The sequence below is a fragment of the Somniosus microcephalus genome, unplaced genomic scaffold, assembly GCF_052327205.1.
Source record: "Somniosus microcephalus isolate GS21.2 unplaced genomic scaffold, FLI_Smic_1.0 unresolved_chr9, whole genome shotgun sequence".
NCBI lineage: Eukaryota > Metazoa > Chordata > Chondrichthyes > Squaliformes > Somniosidae > Somniosus > Somniosus microcephalus.
Window position 1 is genome coordinate 19,886,346 of NW_028225187.1, and position 18,269 is coordinate 19,904,614.

The 18,269-nt window shown below is 53.0% G+C and overlaps 2 protein-coding genes across 2 annotated transcripts in view; one reads left to right on the forward strand and one right to left on the reverse strand.

Annotated features, from left to right (window-relative positions):
• Window positions 1-2,400, reverse strand: part of LOC147084869 (uncharacterized) — a 40,113-nt gene extending 37,713 nt beyond the window's left edge. The window contains exon 1 of the mRNA XM_085979594.1: window positions 2,289-2,400. The gene's annotated coding sequence lies outside the window, so the exon portion shown is untranslated. The remainder of the gene's footprint in view (window positions 1-2,288) is intronic.
• LOC147084870 (uncharacterized) lies at window positions 1,675-16,538 on the forward strand. Its single transcript, XM_085979358.1, has 4 exons — window positions 1,675-1,703; window positions 14,767-15,354; window positions 15,397-15,646; window positions 15,813-16,538. The coding sequence occupies exons 1-4, from the start codon at window positions 1,675-1,677 to the stop codon at window positions 16,536-16,538; spliced, it is 1,593 nt and encodes a 530-aa protein (XP_085835484.1).
• Window positions 16,539-18,269: the final 1,731 nt, after the last annotated feature.

The window sequence follows — 18,269 nt, forward strand, 5'->3', positions numbered from 1 at the left end:
GGAGAGAGGCTCGATGATGTCACCAGGGGCAGTATGTGGATCAGGAACAGGGAGAGAGGCTCGATGATGTCACCAGGGGCAGTATGTGGATCAGGAACAGGGGGAGAGGCTCGATGATGTCACCAGGGGCAGTATGTGGATCAGGAACAGAGAGAGAGGCTCGATGATGTCACCAGGGGCAGTGTGTGGATCAGGAACAGGGAGAGAGGCTCGATGATGTCACCAGGGGCAGTATGTGGATCAGGAACAGGGAGAGAGGCTCGATGATGTCACCAGGGGCAGTATGTGGATCAGGAACAGGGGGAGAGGCTCGATGATGTCACCAGGGGCAGTATGTGGATCAGGAACAGGGAGAGAGGCTCGATGATGTCACCAGGGGCAGTATGTGGATCAGGAACAGGGGGAGAGGCTCGATGATGTCACCAGGGGCAGTATGTGGATCAGGAACAGGGAGAGAGGCTCGATGATGTCACCAGGGGCAGTATGTGGATCAGGAACAGGGGGAGAGGCTCGATGATGTCACCAGGGGCAGTGTGTGGATCAGGAACAGGGGGAGAGGCTCGATGATGTCACCAGGGGCAGTATGTGGATCAGGAACAGGGAGAGAGGCTCGATGATGTCACCAGGGGCAGTATGTGGATCAGGAACAGGGAGAGAGGCTCGATGATGTCACCAGGGGCAGTATGTGGATCAGGAACAGGGGGAGAGGCTCGATGATGTCACCAGGGGCAGTATGTGGATCAGGAACAGGGAGAGAGGCTCGATGATGTCACCAGGGGCAGTATGTGGATCAGGAACAGGGGGAGAGGCTCGATGATGTCACCAGGGGCAGTATGTGGATCAGGAACAGGGAGAGAGGCTCGATGATGTCACCAGGGGCAGTATGTGGATCAGGAACAGGGAGAGAGGCTCGATGATGTCACCAGGGGCAGTATGTGGATCAGGAACAGGGAGAGAGGCTCGATGATGTCACCAGGGGCAGTATGTGGATCAGGAACAGGGAGAGAGGCTCGATGATGTCACCAGGGGCAGTATGTGGATCAGGAACAGGGGGAGAGGCTCGATGATGTCACCAGGGGCAGTATGTGGATCAGGAACAGGGAGAGAGGCTCGATGATGTCACCAGGGGCAGTATGTGGATCAGGAACAGGGAGAGAGGCTCGATGATGTCACCAGGGGCAGTATGTGGATCAGGAACAGGGAGAGAGGCTCGATGATGTCACCAGGGGCAGTATGTGGATCAGGAACAGGGAGAGAGGCTCGATGATGTCACCAGGGGCAGTATGTGGATCAGGAACAGGGAGAGAGGCTTGATGATGTCACCAGGGGCAGTGTGTGGATCAGGAACAGGGAGAGAGGCTCGATGATGTCACCAGGGGCAGTATGTGGATCAGGAACGGGGGGAGGAGCTTGGTGATGTCACAAGGGGCAGTCTGCAGATCAGCAGGGGAGCAGCTTGATGATGTCACAATTGGCAGTATGCAGATCAGGAGCATGGGAGGAGCTTGGTGATGTCACAATGGGCACTATGCAGATCAGGAGCAGGGGGAGGGGCTTGATGATGTCACAATGGGCAGTATGTAGATCAGGAGCAGGGGGAGGAGCTTGATGTCACAAGGGGCAGTATGCAGATCAGGAGCAGGGGAGGAGCTTGATGATGTCACAATTGGCAGTATGCAGATCAGGAGCATAGGAGGAGCTTGGTAATGTCACAATGCGCAGTATGCAGATCAGGAGCAGGGGAGGAGCATGATGATGTCACAATTGGCTGTATGCAGATCAGGAGCAGGGGAGGAGCTTGGTAATGTCACAATGCGCAGTATGCAGATCAGGAGCAGGGGGAGGAGCTTGATGGTGTCACAATGGGCAGTATATAGATCAGGAGCAGGGGGAGGAGCTTGATGGTGTCACAATGGGCAGTATATAGATCAGGAGCAGGGGGAGGAGCTTGATGATGTCACAACGGGCATTATGTAGATCAGGAGCAGGGGAGGAGCTTGATGATGTCACAATGGGCAGTATGCGGGTCAGGAGCAGGGGAGGAGCTTGATGAGGTCACAAGGCGGGGCCTGGTGACGTCACGGCGGCCGGATTTGAAAAAAAAACATTTTTTTTCTCCCTCATTCTTTCCCCATCCAGATTCCGGGGCGGCTGTTTGTTTTAACAAAAAAAGATCGGTAACACCCGAACCGCGGCCGCCCCCTTCCGTCGGTGCTTGACGCAATCAACGAGAATCAATGCGGCCATCGGATCAAATCCCCCCTCCGGCCCCGCTCGCCCTCACTCACCTGCGGCCTCTCGCTCTCTCTCCCTCGGCGGCGCTCCGTCCCTCCCAGCGCCTCCCGCCCGCACTGAGCGCCCGCCCGCTGGCTGAGTCCGCCGCCTGTCCGGCAGGCCCCGCGCCCCGCCCCGCGCCTGCGCAGCGCCGCCGCCATAGGGCGCTTTCCCGCGCGCGGGGGCCGCCGGGAGCGCGCCGCCGCCATTGCTGCTCCCCCTACAGGCGGGAGGCGGGCGGTGCAGCTCCCACACCCGCCATCAGAGACTGAGACAGACATCCCACACCTCCATTAGAGACTGAGACAGACATCCCGCACCTCCATTCGAGACTGAGACAGACATCCCACACCCTCTATTAGAGGTTGAGACAGACATCCCACACCTCCATTAGAGGCTGAGACAGACATCGCACACCTCCATTAGAGGTTGAGGCAGACATCCCACACCTCCATTAGAGACTGAGACAGACATCCCACACCTCCATTAGAGGCTGAGACAGACATCGCACACCTCCATTAGAGACTGAGACAGACATCCCACACCCTCCATTAGAGACTGAGACGGACATCACACACCTCCATTAGAGGCTGAGACAGACATCGCACACCTCCATTAGAGGTTGAGACAGACATCCCACACGTCCATTAGAGGCTCAGACATCTCACACCTCCATTAGAGACTGAGACAGACACCCCACACCCGCCATTAGAGGTTGAGATAGACATCCCACACCTCCATTAGAGACTGAGACAGACATCCCACACCCGCCATTAGAGACTGAGACAGACATCCCACACCTCCATTAGAGACTGAGACAGACATCCCACACCCGCCATTAGAGACTGAGACAGACATCCCACACCTCAATTAGAGGCTGAGACAGACACCCCACACCTCCATTAGAGACTGAGACAGACATCCTACACCCGCCATTAGAGACTGAGACAGACATCCCACACCTCCATTAGAGACTGAGACAGACATCCCACACCTCCATTAGAGACTGAGACAGGCATCCCACACCTCCATTAGAGGCTCAGACATCCCACACCTCCATTAGAGGCTCAGACATCCCACACCTCCATTAGAGACTGAGACCGACATCCCGCACCCGCCATTAGAGACTGAGACAGACATCCCACACCTCCATTAGAGACTGAGACAGACATCCCACACCACCATTAGAGACTGAGACAGACATCCCGCACCTCCATTAGAGACTGAGACAGACATCCCACACCTCCATTAGCGACTGAGACAGATATCCCACACCTCCATTAGAGACTGAGACAGACATCCCACACCCACCATTAGAGACTGAGACAGACATCCCACACCTCCATTAGAGACTGAGACAGACATCCCACACCTCCATTAGAGACTGAGACAGACATCCCACACCTCCATTAGAGACTGAGACAGACATCCCACACCTCCATTAGAGACTGAGACAGACATCCCACACCTCCATTAGAGACTGAGACAGACATCCCACACCTCCATTAGAGACTGAGACAGACGCCCCACACCTCCATTAGAGACTGAGACAGACATCCCACACCTCCATTAGAGACTGAGACAGACATCCCACACCACCATTAGAGACTGAGACAGACATCCCGCACCTCCATTAGAGACTGAGACAGACATCCCACACCTCCATTAGAGACTGAGACAGACATCCCACACCTCCATTAGAGACTGAGACAGACATCCCACACCTCCATTAGAGACTGAGACAGACATCCCACACCTCCATTAGAGACTGAGACAGACGCCCCACACCTCCATTAGAGACTGAGACAGACATCCCACACCTCCATTAGAGACTGAGACAGACATCCCACACCTCCATTAGAGACTGAGACAGACATCCCACACCTCCATCAGAGACTGAGACAGACACCCCACACCTCCATTAGAGACTGAGACAGACATCCCACACCTCCATTAGAGACTGAGACAGACATCCCATACCTCCATTAGAGACTGAGACAGACATCCCACACCTCCATTAGAGACTGAGACAGACATCCCACACCTCCATTAGAGACTGAGACAGACATCCCACACCTCCATTAGAGACTGAGACAGACATCCCACACCTCCATCAGAGACTGAGACAGACACCCCACACCTCCATTAGAGACTAAGACAGACATCCCACACCTCCATTAGAGACTGAGACAGACATCCCACACCTCCATTAGAGACTGAGACAGACATCCCACACCTCCATTAGAGACTGAGACAGACATCCCACAGCTCCATTAGAGACTGAGACAGACATCCCACACCTCCATTAGAGACTGAGACAGACATCCCACACCTCCATTAGAGACTGAGACAGACATCCCACACCTCCATTAGAGACTGAGACAGACATCCGACACCTCCATTAGAGACTGAGACAGACATCCCACACCTCCATTAGAGACTGAGACAGACATCCCACACCTCCATTAGAGACTGAGACAGACATCCCACACCTCCATTAGAGGCTGAGACAGATATCCCACACCTCCATTAGAGACTGAGACAGACATCCCACACCTCCATTAGAGACTGAGACAGACATCCCACACCTCCATTAGAGACTGAGACAGACATCCCACACCTCCATTAGAGACTGAGACAGACATCCCGCACCTCCATTAGAGACTGAGACAGACATCCCACACCTCCATTAGAGACTGAGACAGACATCCCACACCCTCCATTAGAGGCTGAGACAGATATCCCACACCTCCATTAGAGACTGAGACAGACATCCCACACCTCCATTAGAGACTAAGACAGACATCCCACACCTCCATTAGAGACTGAGACAGACATCCCACACCTCCATTAGAGACTGAGACAGACACCCCACACCTCCATTAGAGACTGAGACAGACATCCCACACCTCCATTAGAGACTGAGACAGACATCCCACACCTCCATTAGAGACTAAGACAGACATCCCACACCTCCATCAGAGACTGAGACAGACACCCCACACCTCCATTAGAGACTAAGACAGACATCCCACACCTCCATTAGAGACTGAGACAGACATCCCACACCTCCATTAGAGACTGAGACAGACACCCCACACCTCCATTAGAGACTGAGACAGACATCCCACACCTCCATTAGAGACTGAGACAGACATCCCACACCTCCATTAGAGACTAAGACAGACATCCCACACCTCCATCAGAGACTGAGACAGACACCCCACACCTCCATTAGAGACTAAGACAGACATCCCACACCTCCATTAGAGACTGAGACAGACATCCCACACCTCCATTAGAGACTGAGACAGACACCCCACACCTCCATTAGAGACTGAGAGACATCCCACACCTCCATTAGAGACTGAGACAGACATCCCACACCTCCATTAGAGACTGAGACAAACATCCCACACCTCCATCAGAGACTGAGACAGACACCCCACACCTCCATTAGAGACTAAGACAGACATCCCACACCTCCATTAGAGACTGAGACAGACATCCCACACCTCCATTAGAGACTGAGACAGACATCCCACACCTCCATTAGAGACTGAGACAGACATCCCACAGCTCCATTAGAGACTGAGACAGACATCCCACACCTCCATTAGAGGCTGAGACAGACATCCCACACCTCCATTAGAGACTGAGACCGACATCCCACACCTCCATTAGAGACTGAGACAGACATCCCACACCTCCATTAGAGACTGAGACAGACATCCCACACCCGCCATTAGAGACTGAGACAGACATCCCACACCTCCATTAGAGACTGAGACAGACATCCCACACCTCCATTAGAGACAGACATCCCACACCTCCATTAGAGACTCAGACAGACATCCCACACCTCCATTAGAGACTCAGACAGACATCCCACACCTCCATTAGAGACTGAGACAGACATCCCACACCTCCATTAGAGACTGAGACAGACATTCCACACCTCCATTAGAGACTGAGACAGACATCCCACACCTCCATTAGAGACTGAGACAGACATCCCACACCTCCATTAGAGACTGAGACAGACATCCCACACCTCCATTAGAGACTGAGACAGACATCCCACACCTCCATTAGAGACTGAGACAGACATCCCACACCTCCATTAGAGACTGAGACAGACATTCCACACCTCCATTAGAGACTCAGACAGACATCCCACACCTCCATTAGAGACTCAGACAGACATCCCACACCTCCATTAGAGACTGAGACAGACATCCCACACCTCCATTAGAGACTGAGACAGACATTCCACACCTCCATTAGAGACTCAGACAGACATCCCACACCTCCATTAGAGACTGAGGCAGACATCCCACACCTCCATTAGAGACTGAGACAGACATCCCACACCCTCCATTAGAGACTGAGACAGACATCCCACACCTCCATTAGAGGCTGAGACAGACATCCCACACCTCCATTAGAGACTGAGACAGACATCCCACACCTCCATTAGAGACTGAGACAGACATCCCACACCTCCATTAGAGACTGAGACAGACATCCCACACCCTCCATTAGAGACTGAGACAGATATCCCACACCTCCATTAGAGGCTGAGACAGACATCCCACACCTCCATTAGAGACTGAGACAGACATTCCACACCTCCATTAGAGGCTGAGACAGACATCCCACACCTCCATTAGAGGCTGAGACAGACATCCCACACCTCCATTAGAGGCTGAGACAGACATCCCACACCTCCATTAGAGACTGAGACAGACATCCCACACCTCCATTAGAGACTGAGACAGATATCCCACACCTCCATTAGAGGCTGAGACAGACATCCCACACCTCCATTAGAGGCTGAGACAGACATCCCACACCTCCATTAGAGACTGAGACAGACATCCCACACCTCCATTAGAGACTGAGACAGATATCCCACACCTCCATTAGAGGCTGAGACAGACATCCCACACCTCCATTAGAGGCTGAGACAGACATCCCACACCTCCATTAGAGACTGAGACAGACATCCCACACCTCCATTAGAGACTGAGACAGACATCCCACACCTCCATTAGAGGCTGAGACAGACATCCCACACCTCCATTAGAGACTGAGACAGATATCCCACACCTCCATTAGAGGCTGAGACAGACATCCCACACCTCCATTAGAGACTGAGACAGACATCCTACACCCACCATTAGAGACTGAGACAGACATCCCACACCTCCATTAGAGACTGAGACAGACATCCCACACCTCCATTAGAGACTGAGACAGACATCCCACACCTCCATTAGAGACTGAGACAGACATTCCACACCTCCATTAGAGACTGAGACAGACATCCCACACCTCCATTAGAGACTGAGACAGACATCCCACACCTCCATTAGAGACTGAGACAGACATCCCACACCTCCATTAGAGGCTGAGACAGACATCCCACACCTCCATTAGAGACTGAGACAGACATCCCACACCTCCATTAGAGACTGAGACAGACATCCCACACCTCCATTAGAGACTGAGACAGACATCCCACACCTCCATTAGAGACTGAGACAGACATCCCACACCTCCATTAGAGACTGAGACAGACATCCCACACCTCCATTAGAGACTGAGACAGACACCCCACACCTCCATTAGAGACTAAGACAGACATCCCACACCTCCATTAGAGACTAAGACAGACATCCCACACCCTCCATCAGAGACTGAGACAGACATCCCACACCTCCATTAGAGACTGAGACAGATATCCCACACCTCCATTAGAGACTAAGACAGACATCCCACACCCTCCATTAGAGACTGAGACAGACATCCCACACCTCCATTAGAGACTGAGACAGACATCCCACACCTCCATTAGAGACTGAGACAGACACCCCACACCTCCATTAGAGACTAAGACAGACATCCCACACCTCCATTAGAGACTAAGACAGACATCCCACACCTCCATTAGAGACTGAGACAGACATCCCACACCTCCATTAGAGACTGAGACAGACATCCCACACCTCCATTAGAGACTGAGACAGACATCCCACACCTCCATTAGAGACTGAGACAGACACCCCACACCTCCATTAGAGACTGAGACAGACATCCCACACCTCCATTAGAGACTGAGACAGACATCCCACACCTCCACTAGAGACTGAGACAGACATCCCACACCTCCATTAGAGACTGAGACAGACATCCCACACCTCCATTAGAGGCTGAGACAGACATCCCACACCTCCATTAGAGACTGAGACAGACATCCCACACCTCCATTAGAGACTGAGACAGACATCCCTCACCTCCATTAGAGACTGAGACAGACATCCCTCACCTCCATTAGAGACTGAGACAGACATCCCACACCTCCATTAGAGACTGAGACAGACATCCCTCACCTCCATTAGAGACTGAGACAGACATCCCACACCTCCATTAGAGACTGAGACAGACATCCCACACCTCCATTAGAGGCTGAGACAGACATCCCACACCTCCATTAGCGACTGAGACAGACATCCCACACCTCCATTAGAGACTGAGACAGACATCCCACACCTCCATTAGAGACTGAGACAGACATCCCACACCTCCATCAGAGACTGAGGCAGACATCCCACACCTCCATTAGAGACTGAGACAGACATCCCACACCTCCATCAGAGACTGAGGCAGACATCCCACACCTCCATCAGAGACTGAGGCAGACATCCCACACCTCCATCAGAGACTGAGACAGACATCCCACACCTCCATTAGAGACTGAGACAGACATCCCACACCTCCATCAGAGACTGAGACAGACATCCCACACCTCAATTAGAGACTGAGACAGACATCCCACACCCACCATTAGAGACTGAGACAGACATCCCACACCTCCATCAGAGACTGAGACAGACATCCCACACCTCCATCAGAGACTGAGGCAGACATCCCACACCTCCATTAGAGACTGAGACAGACATCCCACACCTCCATCAGAGACTGAGACAGACATCCCACACCTCCATTAGAGACTGAGACAGACATCCCACACCTCCATCAGAGACTGAGACAGACATCCCACACCTCCATTAGAGACTGAGACAGACATCCCACACCTCCATCAGAGACTGAGGCAGACATCCCACACCTCCATTAGAGACTGAGACAGACATCCCACACCTCCATCAGAGACTGAGACAGACATCCCACACCTCCATCAGAGACTGAGGCAGACATCCCACACCTCCATCAGAGACTGAGACAGACATCCCACACCCCCATTAGAGACTGAGACAGACATCCCACACCTCCATCAGAGACTGAGACAGACATCCCACACCTCCATTAGAGACTGAGACAGACATCCCACACCTCCATTAGAGACTGAGACAGACATCCCACACCTCCATTAGAGACTGAGACAGACACCCCACACCTCCATTAGAGACTGAGACAGACATCCCACACCACCATTAGAGGCTGAGACAGACATCCCACACCACCATTAGAGGCTGAGACAGACATCCCACACCTCCATCAGAGACTGAGACAGACATCCCACACCTCCATCAGAGACTGAGACAGACATCCCACACCTCCATTAGAGGCTGAGACAGACATCCCACACCTCCATTAGAGGCTGAGACAGACATCCCACACCTCCATTAGAGACTGAGACAGACATCCCACACCTCCATTAGAGACTGAGACAGACACCCCACACCTCCATTAGAGACTGAGACAGACATCCCACACCTCCATTAGAGACTGAGACAGACATCCCACACCTCCATTAGAGACTGAGACAGACATCCCACACCTCCATTAGAGACTGAGACAGACATCCCACACCACCATTAGAGACTGAGACAGACATCCCACACCTCCATTAGAGACTGAGACAGACACCCCACACCTCCATCAGAGACTGAGACACACATCCCACACCTCCATTAGAGACTGAGACAGACATCCCACACCTCCATTAGAGACTGAGACAGATATCCCACACCTCCATCAGAGACTGAGACAGACATCCCACACCTCCATTAGAGACTGAGACAGACATCCCACACCTCCATTAGAGACTGAGACAGACATCCCACACCTCCATTAGAGACTGAGACAGACACCCCACACCTCCATTAGAGACTGAGACAGACATCCCACACCTCCATTAGAGACTGAGACAGACATCCCACACCTCCATTAGAGACTGAGACAGACATCCCACACCTCCATTAGAGACTGAGACAGACATCCCACACCACCATTAGAGACTGAGACAGACATCCCACACCTCCATTAGAGACTGAGACAGACACCCCACACCTCCATCAGAGACTGAGACACACATCCCACACCTCCATTAGAGACTGAGACAGACATCCCACACCTCCATTAGAGACTGAGACAGACATCCCACACCTCCATTAGAGACTGAGACACACATCCCACACCTCCATTAGAGACTGAGACAGACATCCCACACCTCCATTAGAGACTGAGACACACATCCCACACCTCCATTAGAGACTGAGACAGACATCCCACACCTCCATTAGAGACTGAGACAGACATCCCACACCTCCATTAGAGACTGAGACAGACATCCCACACCTGCATTAGAGACTGAGACAGACATCCCACACCTCCATCAGAGACTGAGGCAGACATCCCACACCTCCATTAGAGACTGAGACAGACATCCCACACCTCCATCAGAGACTGAGACAGACATCCCACACCTCCATCAGAGACTGAGACACACATCCCACACCTCCATCAGAGACTGAGACAGACATCCCACACCCCCATTAGAGACTGAGACAGACATCCCACACCTCCATCAGAGACTGAGACAGACATCCCACACCTCCATTAGAGACTGAGACAGACATCCCACACCTCCATTAGAGACTGAGACAGACATCCCACACCTCCATTAGAGACTGAGACAGACACCCCACACCTCCATTAGAGACTGAGACAGACATCCCACACCACCATTAGAGGCTGAGACAGACATCCCACACCACCATTAGAGGCTGAGACAGACATCCCACACCTCCATCAGAGACTGAGACAGACATCCCACACCTCCATCAGAGACTGAGACAGACATCCCACACCTCCATTAGAGGCTGAGACAGACATCCCACACCTCCATTAGAGGCTGAGACAGACATCCCACACCTCCATTAGAGACTGAGACAGACATCCCACACCTCCATTAGAGACTGAGACAGACACCCCACACCTCCATTAGAGACTGAGACAGACATCCCACACCTCCATTAGAGACTGAGACAGACATCCCACACCTCCATTAGAGACTGAGACAGACATCCCACACCTCCATTAGAGACTGAGACAGACATCCCACACCTCCATTAGAGACTGAGACAGACATCCCACACCACCATTAGAGACTGAGACAGACATCCCACACCTCCATTAGAGACTGAGACAGACACCCCACACCTCCATCAGAGACTGAGACACACATCCCACACCTCCATTAGAGACTGAGACAGACATCCCACACCTCCATTAGAGACTGAGACAGATATCCCACACCTCCATCAGAGACTGAGACAGACATCCCACACCTCCATTAGAGACTGAGACAGACATCCCACACCTCCATTAGAGACTGAGACAGACATCCCACACCTCCATTAGAGACTGAGACAGACACCCCACACCTCCATTAGAGACTGAGACAGACATCCCACACCTCCATTAGAGACTGAGACAGACATCCCACACCTCCATTAGAGACTGAGACAGACATCCCACACCTCCATTAGAGACTGAGACAGACATCCCACACCACCATTAGAGACTGAGACAGACATCCCACACCTCCATTAGAGACTGAGACAGACACCCCACACCTCCATCAGAGACTGAGACACACATCCCACACCTCCATTAGAGACTGAGACAGACATCCCACACCTCCATTAGAGACTGAGACAGACATCCCACACCTCCATTAGAGACTGAGACACACATCCCACACCTCCATTAGAGACTGAGACAGACATCCCACACCTCCATTAGAGACTGAGACACACATCCCACACCTCCATTAGAGACTGAGACAGACATCCCACACCTCCATTAGAGACTGAGACAGACATCCCACACCTCCATTAGAGACTGAGACAGACATCCCACACCTGCATTAGAGACTGAGACAGACATCCCACACCTGCATTAGAGACTGAGACAGACATCCCACACCCTCCATTAGAGACTGAGACAGACATCCCACACCTCCATTAGAGACTGAGACAGACATCCCACACCTCCATTAGAGACTGAGACAGACATCCCACACCTCCATTAGAGACTGAGACAGACATCCCACACCCCCATTAGAGACTGAGACAGACATCCCACACCTCCATTAGAGACTGAGACAGACATCCCACACCTCCATTAGAGACTGAGACAGACATCCCACACCCACCATTAGAGACTGAGACAGACATCCCACACCTCCATTAGAGACTGAGACAGACATCCCACACCTCCATTAGAGACTGAGACAGACATCCCACACCTCCATTAGAGACTGAGACAGACATCCCGCACCTCCATTAGAGACTGAGACAGACATCCCGCACCTCCATTAGAGACTGAGACAGACACCCCGCACCTCCATTAGAGACTGAGACAGACATCCCACACCTCCATTAGAGACTGAGACAGACATCCCACACCTCCATTAGAGACTGAGACAGACATCCCACACTTCCATTAGAGACTGAGACAGACATCCCGCACCTCCATTAGAGACTGAGACAGACATCCCACACCCCCATTAGAGGCTGAGACAGACATCCCACACCTCCATTAGAGACTGAGACAGACATCCCTCACCTCCATTAGAGACTGAGACAGACATCCCACACCTCCATTAGAGACTGAGACAGACATCCCACACCTCCATTAGAGACTGAGACAGACATCCCACACCTCCATTAGAGACTGAGACAGACATCCGACACCCCCATTAGAGACTGAGACAGACATCCCACACCTCCATTAGAGACTGAGACAGACATCCCACACCTCCATTAGAGACTGATACAGACATCCCACACCTCCATTAGAGGCTGAGACAGACATCCCACACCTCCATTAGAGACTGAGACAGACATCCCACACCTCCATCAGAGACTGATACAGACATCCCACACCTCCATTAGAGGCTGAGACAGACATCCCACACCTCCATTAGAGACTGAGACAGACATCCCACACCTCCATTAGAGACTGAGACAGACATCCCGCACCTCCATCAGAGACTGAGACAGACATCCCACACCTCCATCAGAGACTGAGACAGAAATCCACTCCTTGGATGGCGCCACCACCTGGCTGTCCAGCGTTATTTGATCAGTAGTCACACACCCTCCATCACAGACCCCCCAGTCCCCGATACACCTCACACACCCTCCATCACAGACCCCCCAGTCCCCGATACACCTCACACACCCTCCATCACAGACCCCCAGTCCCCGATACACCTCACACACCCTCCATCACAGACCCCCAGTCCCCGATACATCTCACACACCCTCCATCACAGACCCCCCAGTCCCCGATACACCTCACACACCCTCCATCACAGACCCCCCAGTCCCCGATACACCTCACACACCCTCCATCACAGACCCCCCAGTCCCCGATACACCTCATACACCCTCCATCACAGACCCCCAGTCCCCGATACACCTCACACACCCTCCATCACAGACCCCCCAGTCCCCGATACAATACAATACAATACAATACAAATCGCTTTGTTGGCATGATAAGGTACATCTTATGTTGCCAAAGCATCAAAATACATTTATGGTTGAACACATAAACGCGGTTCCATTCATACAGTGTATAAACAGGTATATCCCTGAGTTTATAAATATATTTTCGCCTTGTTTATATATACTCTTGTCTTAGTTTACTGGTTGTCCCTCTGTTCATGGCAAGCTGTAACATAGTGTGCCGCCAGTGTTACACAGCTTCTCTCCTCCCCCAGTAGGAATGGGAGTTTTTGGTTGTCAGTCAGATTTCTGAATTCAGGGCATATTTGTGAGAATTTTTGATAGAAATTCTCTCTGATGCCCTGATATTTTCCACAGGCTGTGAGGAAGTGCATCTCTGTCTCAACTACTCCCTGACTGCAGTGAGAGCATATCCTGTCTTCTCTTGGCAGCCTGGTCTGCCTGTGTCTGCCTTTTTCGATCGCTAGGCTATGTTCGCTAAGTCTGTACCTTGTCAAGGTTCTTCTCAGTTTGTTATCCTTTACCATGGTCAGGTAATCAGCTATGTTGTATTGTCTGTTTAGGGCCAAGTAGCAATTGAGTTTGCTTTGGGTTTTTGTTGTTTCTGCCCAATATGACAGATATTTTTCCTTTTGCTTAGCGACGATTGTGTTGGGTCGAATTCTTTGTGTTACCCTGTCACTGTCCTGGGGCTGGTTATTGTTAGTATTGTTAGTACACACCCTCCATCACAGACCCCCGAGTCCCCGATACACCTCACACACCCTCCATCACAGACCCCCAGTCCCCGATACACCTCACACACCCTCCATCACAGACCCCCCAGTCCCCGATACACCTCACACACCCTCCATCACAGACCCCCCAGTCCCGGATACACCTCACACACCCTCCATCACAGACCCCCCAGTCCCCGATACACCTCACACACCCTCCATCACAGACCCCCGAGTCCCCGATACACCTCACACACCCTCCATCACAGACCCCCAGTCCCCGATACACCTCACACACCCTCCATCACAGACCCCCCAGTCCCCGATACACCTCACACACCCTCCATCACAGACCCCCAGTCCCCGATACACCTCACACACCCTCCATCACAGACCCCGAGTCCCCGATACACCTCACACACCCTCCATCACAGACCCCCAGTCCCCGATACACCTCACACACCCTCCATCACAGACCCCCAGTCCCCGATACACCTCACACACCCTCCATCACAGACCCCCAGTCCCCGATACACCTCACACACCCTCCATCACAGACCCCCGAGTCCCCGATACACCTCACACACCCTCCATCACAGACCCCCCAGTCCCTGATACACCTCACACACCCTCCATCACAGACCCCCAGTCCCCGATACACCTCACACACCCTCCATCACAGACCCCCCAGTCCCCGATACACCTCACACACCCTCCATCACAGACCCCCCAGTCACCGATACACCTCACACACCCTCCATCACAGACCCCCAGTCCCCGATACACCTCACACACCCTCCATCACAGACCCCCCAGTCCCCGATACACCTCACACACCCTCCATCACAGACCCCCGAGTCCCCGATACACCTCACACACCCTCCATCACAGACCCCCCAGTCCCCGATACACCTCACACACCCTCCATCACAGACCCCCCAGTCCCCGATACACCTCACACACCCTCCATCACAGACCCCCAGTCCCCGATACACCTCACACACCCTCCATCACAGACCCCCAGTCCCCGATACACCTCACACACCCTCCATCACAGACCCCGAGTCCCCGATACACCTCACACACCCTCCATCACAGACCCCCAGTCCCCGATACACCTCACACACCCTCCATCACAGACCCCCCAGTCCCCGATACACCTCACACACCCTCCATCACAGACCCCCCAGTCCCCGATACACCTCACACACGCTCCATCACAGACCCCCCAGTCCCCGATACACCTCACACACCCTCCATCACAGACCCCCAGTCCCCGATACACCTCACACACCCTCCATCACAGACCCCCCAGTCCCCGATACACCTCACACACCCTCCATCACAGACCCCCAGTCCCCGATACACCTCACACACCCTCCATCACAGACCCCCCAGTCCCCGATACACCTCACACACCCTCCATCACAGACCCCCCAGTCCCCGATACACCTCACACACCCTCCATCACAGACCCCCAGTCCCCGATACACCTCACACACCCTCCATCACAGACCCCCCAGTCCCCGATACACCTCACACACCCTCCATCACAGACCCCCAGTCCCCGATACACCTCACACACCCTCCATCACAGACCCCGAGTCCCCGATACACCTCACACACCCTCCATCACAGACCCCCAGTCCCCGATACACCTCACACACCCTCCATCACAGACCCCCAGTCCCCGATACACCTCACACACCCTCCATCACAGACCCCCCAGTCCCCGATATACCTCCCACACCCTCTGACGTAATAAAAATCACTACGCAATTGGTTCGAGTATAAAGCAAGACTTCAATTAACTTGTTTCAGAACATGGAGGTCTAGTTGTACTTCACTCGTTCCTGTCTTACAAAATGTCCCTGAGCAAGCTGGGCCCATGCCCGAGTATTTATACTCCTTGGACGGCGCCACCAGCTGGCTCTCCAGCGTTATTTCATGAGTATTTTCTTGATGATGATGACCTCACACACCCGCCATCACAGACCCCCCAGTCCCCGATACACCTCACACACCCTCCATCACAGACCCCCCAGTCCCCGATACACCTCACACACCCTCCATCACAGACCCCCCAGTCCCCGATACACCTCACACACCCTCCATCACAGACCCCCAGTCCCCGATACACCTCACACACCCTCCATCACAGACCCCCCAGTCCCCGATACACCTCACACACCCTCCATCACAGACCCCCCAGTCCCCGACACACCTCACACACCCTCCATCACAGACCCCCCAGTCCCCGATACACCTCACACACCCTCCATCACAGACCCCCAAGTCCCCGACACACCTCACACACCCTCCATCACAGACCCCCCAGTCCCCGATACACCTCACACACCCTCCATCACAGACCCCCCAGTCCCCGATACACCTCACACACCCTCCATCACAGACCCCCGAGTCCCCGATACACCTCACACACCCTCCATCACAGACCCCCAGTCCCCGATACACCTCACACACCCTCCATCACAGACCCCCAGTCCCCGATACACCTCACACACCCTCCATCACAGACCCCCCAGTCCCCGATACACCTCACACACCCTCCATCACAGACCCCGGGTCCCCGACTCAGGGGCACTCACTCACTGTACCTTAATACTCAGAACAGAGGGGCACTCACTCACTGTACCTTAATACTCAGAACAGAGTGGCACTCACTCACTGTACCTTAATACTCAGAACAGAGGGGCACTCACTCGCTGTACCTTAATACTCAGAACAGAGGGGCACTCACTCACTGTACCTTAATTCTCAGAACAGAGGGGCACTCACTCACTGTACCTTAATACTCAGAACAGAGGGGCACTCACTCACTGTACCTTAATACTCAGAACAGAGGGGCACTCACTCACTGTACCTTAATACTCAGGACAGAGGGGCACTCACTCGCTGTACCTTAATACTCAGAACAGAGGGGCACTCACTCACTGTACCTTAATACTCAGGACAGAGGGGCACTCACTCACTGTACCTCAATACTCAGAACAGAGGGGCACTCACTCACTGTACCTTAATACTCAGAATAGATGGGCACTCACTCACTGTACTATATAACTCCATGACTCTATGACTTATCCAATTCCCCTTTTGAAAGCCGCGATTGAGTCTGCCTCCACCAGCCTCTCAGGCAGTGCATTCCAGACCCTAACCACTCGCTGTGTAAAAACGTTTTACCTCATGTCGTCTTTGGTTCTTCTGCCAATCACCTCGAATCTGTGTCCTCTGGTTCTCGACCCTTCCGCCAATGGGAACAGTTTCTCTCGATCGACTCGGTTCCTCTTTCTCCACCGTTGCTGCCAAGGCCTGCCGAGTATTGCCAGCATTTTTCTGTTCCTGTTGCACTCCCACCGCCTGACTCGAAACGCCAGGAACACCAACCACTGCCCTCAGTCGCATCTTCCTCTTTGCAATTCTGCTTCTTGCTCACTGCAAAAAAGCAAAGCTACTGCTGCCGTTCTGAAGAAGC